At 40.9% G+C, this 6,932-nt stretch overlaps 1 protein-coding gene across 3 annotated transcripts in view; it reads right to left on the bottom strand.

Annotated features, from left to right (window-relative positions):
* Positions 1 to 6,932, bottom strand: part of Ube2l3 (ubiquitin conjugating enzyme E2 L3) — a 74,693-nt gene that overhangs the window by 17,279 nt on the left and 50,482 nt on the right. For all 3 annotated transcript variants that reach the window (XM_078038843.1, XM_005334483.5, XM_013362518.4), the window contains one exon: positions 3,659 to 3,845. In XM_078038843.1, coding sequence (XP_077894969.1) covers positions 3,659 to 3,845 — 187 coding nt within the window. The remainder of the gene's footprint in view (positions 1 to 3,658; positions 3,846 to 6,932) is intronic.

The following is a 6,932-nucleotide window of genomic DNA, read 5'->3' as shown; positions in this document are numbered from 1 at the left end:
CCACATTTTTTATTCCAATATTACCTTCTGTTTGATACAGTTTTGTCATGTTTCTTGACTTTTCACACTTTGCTTTGCTCAATTTTTAACAGTTCCTTACAGTCTTTCCATTTTTAAAAAACTGACATGTCGCATAACAAAAAACAAAACAAAACAAAAAAACTTTTTAAAAGCATAAAGTTTTTAGTGTGCTTATACAAAGTTGTGTGACATCACCACCATTTAATTCTAAAACATTTCATCACCCCCAAAAGAAAACCCGCTCTCACTAGCAGTTACTTCCCATTCTTCCTCTCCTTTCTGACTCTGTAATCTGTTTCCATGGATTCACCTATTCTGATCATCCTGTATACAAGTGAACCTGTTATCTGTAGTAATTATGTTCTACAAACTTGCAGTGAGCATTCAATTAATAACACTAAATCACTGCTCCTAACGGAAATAGAGGATTGGGTTCCTAAAAATCTTTGCTCACAATGTTTTTGTTAACTTATTAATATATAACCATTTATTACTCATGGTTTTTTTTTAGTTGTAGATGGACATAATATCTTTATTTATTTATTTTTATGTGGTGCTGAGATTTGAACCCAGTGCCTCATACATTCAAGGCAAGTGATCTACCACTGAGCTACAACCTAGTCCCATCACATTTAAAGAAGCTTTACTTAGGGCTGGGGTTGTGGCTAGCAGTAGAGTGCTCACCTAGCATGTGCAAGGCCCTGTGTTTAATCCTCAGCACCACATAAAAATAAATAAATAAATAAATAAAGGTATTATGTCCATCTACAACTAAAAAAATAAATATTAAAAAAATGGTAAAAAAAAAAAAAGAGAAGAAGCCCTACTTAATTTATTGTATTTATTCACTAACATTAAATTCATGGCCATACCACTATAATTCATGCCCGAATAACGTTTATCTAACATTTGTATTTTCTCCAAAAGATACATCATAACTTCCTTGTACTCAGGAATACCACATAGCAATTTAACACTATGATGGGGGGCATTTTAAAAAGCTAAATTGGCAACAAAAGGAACAAAAATGCAAGAAATAGAACACTGAAGAGATGAGAATGATAACTTTCTAAGGACAAGGGCAAGAGAAGAAAATCATGAACAGATGCTATGAAGATAGTAGAAGAGTGCTAGAGGGAGATTAAAGCAAAAGGGGTGGCACATGTATTTCATGACTTTTGGAAATGAATGAAGAAATGAAAAGGCATCAAAAAAGGAAAATGCTAGGCTTAGGGTATGACTCAATGGTGGAGAGCTTGCCTAGCATACTCAGGGCCCTAAGGTTCTATGCCTAGCAATGCAAATAAATAAAAAAACAAAAACAAAACAAAAATAAATTGTACAATGTTAGTGGTTGAAGAGCAATCAGGAAATAGGGCCAGAAAAATTGGTACATAGAACATAGGAAGATCTAGCAAGTGGGAACAGCAAAGGTATGTCCAGGACAGCCATCGTTTGGGATAAGTGGCCCCAAGGAGGCCTGAGGAGCCAGCAAGAGGATTCAGTATCACTGCCCACCTGTTCTACCTCTGTAACCCCCTCTCCAGAGTTGCTATGCCTCCTGTCAAGATGCAAAGTCCATTTCCCTTCTCTAGAGTCTAGGTTGCTTGACCAACAGAATATAGCAGAAATGACACTATACCAGTTCTGCATCTGTGCCATAGTGGTCTGGCAGTTTCTGCTTTTGCCCTGGAACCCCACCGTGATATAAAGAAGTCCTATCCAGCCTATAAGAGGCCAAAAAGAGAACTGAGGATTCCAGTAAACATAAATTGCCACACATGTGAATGATGCCCACTGGCACATCCCAAACCCTGCACAGCTCTCAGCTCAATGTGATGCAAGAGTGACCCCAAGAATGATCATCCAGATGAAACCAGACAACCAAAAGAATGAGCAATAAACTTGTTACTTTAAGCAATTAAGCTTTGAGGGGGTTTGTAAATGAGAAATAGATAACAGAAATATAAGAATGTGGTGAAGTGCAAGGGACAACATTCGTGATATATGTAAGAATGGGATCAAGACCATGCTATAAAGGCTCTACAGAATAATTATCTATGAAGAAACCCCAGACAGTCCCAAGTCACAAAATAGGAATATAGAACCTACACCAAAATTTTTACCTTATAAATCTTAAATCAACAGGTACATTTTACAAAAGAATAAAAGGCCACCCCTAAGTTATCTCTTTGTAATGGGGGAAGGGAGCAGTCCCATCCTGAAAAAGCAGAACATTTGGGCTATGCTATAACATTTCTAGCTGAAGCTAAAATAGTATTGCTGTGGCCCTCTTACACAGTCAGCTCCTGCAAGAGGTGGCAAAACACTTGCATCTATATCTTGCAAGCGTCCCCAGTCCTGGCCACCATGCCCTCGGTTCTCAGGCAAGGGAGAAGACCCTAAAATCTTTGTAGCCAGAATCAGATCCTGGGCAGCCTGACCTGGAAGAACAATTCCTCCCACCCTCTGCTGACATAGTGGCCGAACAGAGATATACAACTCAGCAAGATCTCCAGGAGTTGTGTGAAGGTTGACACAATCCAACAAAGAACCAAGACTTCATATGGGGGAAAAAAATCAGGCCATGTGCACTGAGAATTGTGTCAGGCTGTTATAAACATCAACTTTTACACAACCAGTGTAAAGTCCTTTGGAGTTCACTCTCTGAAATGAGCACCTACATTCAGCACTTACACCTATCAACTACTCAGCTGTGGAGGACCAGCATACACTTTTCATGGTGATTATTTAAGAAGTAAGACTCAATTTTTCTTGTGAAAGCCTTTTAATTCCATCTTCTAGGGTGGGCTTCCACCAAAAAGTAACTTTTTAATCTATCAATGAAAAACTCCACTGTAGCCTCACCACATTCTGTAATATAAACAGATCTTATATTCTTTTACTTCTCATTACAAAGCCACCAAAAAAATGATGTCAGGGCTTCACATGAGAGTCTCTAATTGTTTTTGCTACTTCCAGGGGATAAAAGGGAGGATAATCACAATACTGAGTCAAATACTTTTCCTACAAAATGAACATGTGTGTGTTCATATAGACAAATGGACACATACACAACCACATCCAATCCAAGGAGTTCCATAACCAACGATATGCTTTCATCCAGGAATGTTGCTCTAGAGTCTGACCTTGCTGCCTCTCCAAACAACCCATTCTGAGCCACTGGATCTTGGCTCATGCCCTTCTGTTACCCAGGAAGGAACTCACCAACCACTCTTCTTCCTTCAAGCCTAATAAGTTTAGGCACTACCTGCTGTATAATACCAGCTTAGACACCACTCTATCTTCTTCTTCTAGGCAGTCCCACAATCCCTCCTCACTTCTAGGGATTAATGCCCATACCCCATCACTGCACATTCAGCAAATAGTCAGGATGTCTATGTCTCATTACACTGTAAGAAGCCCAGAAAGGGCCTCCTCAATACTGCACAGTAGTTTTCAACTGAGGCAACCATCCCACAGGACTGGTGGAACCTCAGTAATACTTCTGCATGTACTGGTATGTTTAAGACTTCTCTGGACCCTGACTTGGCATTAGAAGGAAACTTAAAGTCCCTATCCCACAGCAGCATTCTCAGTAGAGTTCCATCCAAGGCAGACAAGGAAATATGCTTACCTTGGTCGGTCTTGGTTGCTGGCTTCCAGTTCTCAGCACTAATTACTGGCAGGCAGACCTGCCCTTTTTCATCAATGTTTGGGTGGTAGATCTTTGTTTTAAATGTGATCTTCGGTGGTTTGAATGGGTATTCTGCTGGAAAGTTGATTTCGATTCTGAAGGCCCCCTTATCATATGGAGGGTTGTCCTGGAAGCAAATAGAGATCAAAATGAACACATCACAATTCACTATCTGGGGCCAAGACAGGACTATTCGAATTGTTCACTTGAAATATTAATTTAAGCCAGGCACAGTGGTGCATGCCTGTAATCCCAGCAGCTCTGGAGGCTGAGTCAGGAGGATCTAGAGTTCAAAGCCAGCCTCAGAAAAAAGGCACTAAACAACTCAGTAAAAAACCCTGTCTCCAAATAAAATGCAAAAGAGGGCTGGGGATATGGCTCAGGGGTTCAGTGCCCCTGAATTAAATCCCCAGTACCCCCACCTCCACAAAAAAAGATTAATTTATTGCTGGATGCAGTGGCACATGCTTTGTAATTCCAGTGACGCAGGAGGCTGAGATAGGATTGCAAGTTCAAAACCAGCCTCAGCAACTTAACAAAATAAAAAATAAAAAAGGGCTGGGAATGTAGTTCAGTGGTAAAACACCTATGGGTTCACTCCCTGGTATTGGCCCCACCAAAAAAGATTAATTTATTTCAAATAGTATATCAACTGTAGGGCAAACCAATAATCAACCAGTACTTCTAGAGCAAGATCTCTGCTAAGCTGTGAAAAAGTCTGAGATTGATGTGTTGGCATCTTATGCTTTTTTTTTTTTAATAGGCTTTATTTTTTAGAGCTCCTTTAGGTTTATAAAACTGAGAGGAAAGTTCATAGATAACCTACACATCCTTCCCCCAACACACAGAGCCTACCCCAGTAACAAGATCCCTCATCAAAAGAATAAATCTGCTAGGAATGATGGTGCATACCAGTAATCCCAACAACTTGGAAGGCTTAGGTAGGAGGAATCACAAGTTCAAGGGCAGCCTCAGCAAATAAGTGAGATCCTATTTCAAAATTTCTTAAAAATTAAAAAAAAGGGAGGGGGACAGGGGTTTTGGCTCAGTGGTAGAAAACTCACCTATCACGTGAGAGGTGATAGGTTCAATCCTCAGCACCACATAAAAATAAATAAATAAAATAAAAGTACTGTGCCCAACTATAAAAACTATTTTTTTTTTTAAAAAAAAGGACTGGGAATATAATATAGCTCAGCTGTAAAGCACCTGCTCAATCTGCAGTACCCCCCCTCCCGCCCCCCAAAAAAGATAAAAGGAAATACTGGCATCAGGTCCTATAGATGAGGAAGTTCTATAAGGAGATCTTATCTGAACAGCCTATCCTCAGGTATCTTTCATTTCAACTCTTCCATTCAGTTCCAGCTTTGGTGAAAGGCCCTAACCAACAACAGTGTCCGCTCTGCCTCACTTGCTTCCAGCACATTCTGCTCTTCCTGGTGGCCCTGTTGTCTTCTTACTGAGTTCTATGTATATTTTGAGTAACAGTCCTTTATCAGATGTTTTCTGCAAATATTTCTTTATCTTTTTTTAAGCTATGAAAATAATCACCCAGAGGTAAGTAATAACCCAACCTAGAATACACCACGAGTGCTGACAGGTCAAAGAGAGCTGAACTCCAAATATGGGCAGCTCAGTATCCCCACAATGGAGCCAAAACCCAGTTCCATGGCTAAATCCTGGGGAGCTGAGCTGATAAGTGGCTGGTTGCCAGGCAGAGCCAGCAACATGCCCTAGATCCTGGCCTGTAGGACACCAGAAAGTATGGCCCAAGGGGCCTGGAAACTGTGATGGCCCCAATGCCCCAGGAAAGAGCCCTTGGGTCTTTTCTCCCACCCAACCATTTCCAGAGCTGTGGAAGCCCTTCATGCTATACTACCTTTCTTATGCTCGGGCTTTCCTGAGTCACACCAACTCAAAGTAAACCAAGCCTTACAGGGTGCCCAGGAACACCCTTGGCAGCCCTACTCCATAGGTCTACCTCCTCATATCCCAAAAACTAAGTGGGCACTCTCCATTAAACAAGAGTTCCTCTGTTGGGGGTGCAGGTGAAGCTGGCACATAGCGGGTCTCTATATTCTTCAGCATTCTAACCCTGCCCAGGGAAGGGAAGCACAGAATGGGGCCCTTAAAGGATGAGAAGATTAGAAAAGGCTTATTAGGAAAGGGAGCTCTCATTCTCCCCCCTCCACCAAGGATCAAATTTTGTGCATGCTAGTCAAGTGTCCCTTCACTGAGCTATTCTAGCTCAAATCTTTTCTTTTTAATTGTTGATTATCTCAAGCATGTTACAATGCATGCGAATAAATAAGACCTGACCAAAGTTTATTAAGCACTTGTTATATATCATGTGCTTTTCTGTTTCATGTTAACCGATATGCCCCTGGCAGCAACCCTCAGAGGAAAATGCTGACCTTATCCACATTTGGAAGGATGGCAAATTAGGTAGAGGTTAAGTGGTTGGTATGAGACCCCTAAACTCAAGCTTCTTCTCTTATAACACAACCCAAAGCATCTGAAAGCATCCATCTGGGCCCTTCATCATCACCTCTGTGGATCCTGAGACCAACAGAAACTGATCCCTTCAAACACAAATATGCTGATGTTCCCAGCCTGCTATACCATCAGTAACTATGGTTGAGAAATCTCATGTCTTGCTAACATTCAGTAAACTGGCAGGCTACCTTGTTAACCTGAAAAGGGTAAAAATCTCAAGATTATTTACAGTTCTTGACAACAATTTCTAAGACACGAAGCTATTTTGTAGCAATTAAGACCCAGAGAAAGCTCTTTACCAAATGGCATAAAACCATTTGGGTCTTTTACTTATGTATCCTAATTCTAATCCTGTGGTCCATCTATTTCTTTTCATATGACTACCTTTCAAGGCTCAGCTCCCTTCAAAACTTCAAGAATCGGGGCTGGGGATGTGGCTCAAGCGGTAGCGCGCTCGCCTGGCATGCGTGCGGCCCAGGTTCGATCCTCAGCACCACATACCAACAAAGATGTTGTGTCTCGCCAAGAACTAAAAAATAAATATTAAAAAAAAAAAAAAAACTTCAAGAATCCCAAGACTCAATGCCACCTCATGTCTTCTTTTCTCTGAATCTTTTAATAAACCCACAGAAGTCACATTTTGATATCACCACTGTAAAGCAGTGAAAACCACCATACAGTGCTCTGGCTGCCAAAAAAGGGAGTCAACAATCCTGAC

The sequence above is a fragment of the Ictidomys tridecemlineatus genome, chromosome 2 (assembly GCF_052094955.1).
Source record: "Ictidomys tridecemlineatus isolate mIctTri1 chromosome 2, mIctTri1.hap1, whole genome shotgun sequence".
Lineage (NCBI taxonomy): Eukaryota > Metazoa > Chordata > Mammalia > Rodentia > Sciuridae > Ictidomys > Ictidomys tridecemlineatus.
This window is presented reverse-complemented; position numbering and strand designations above follow the sequence as displayed.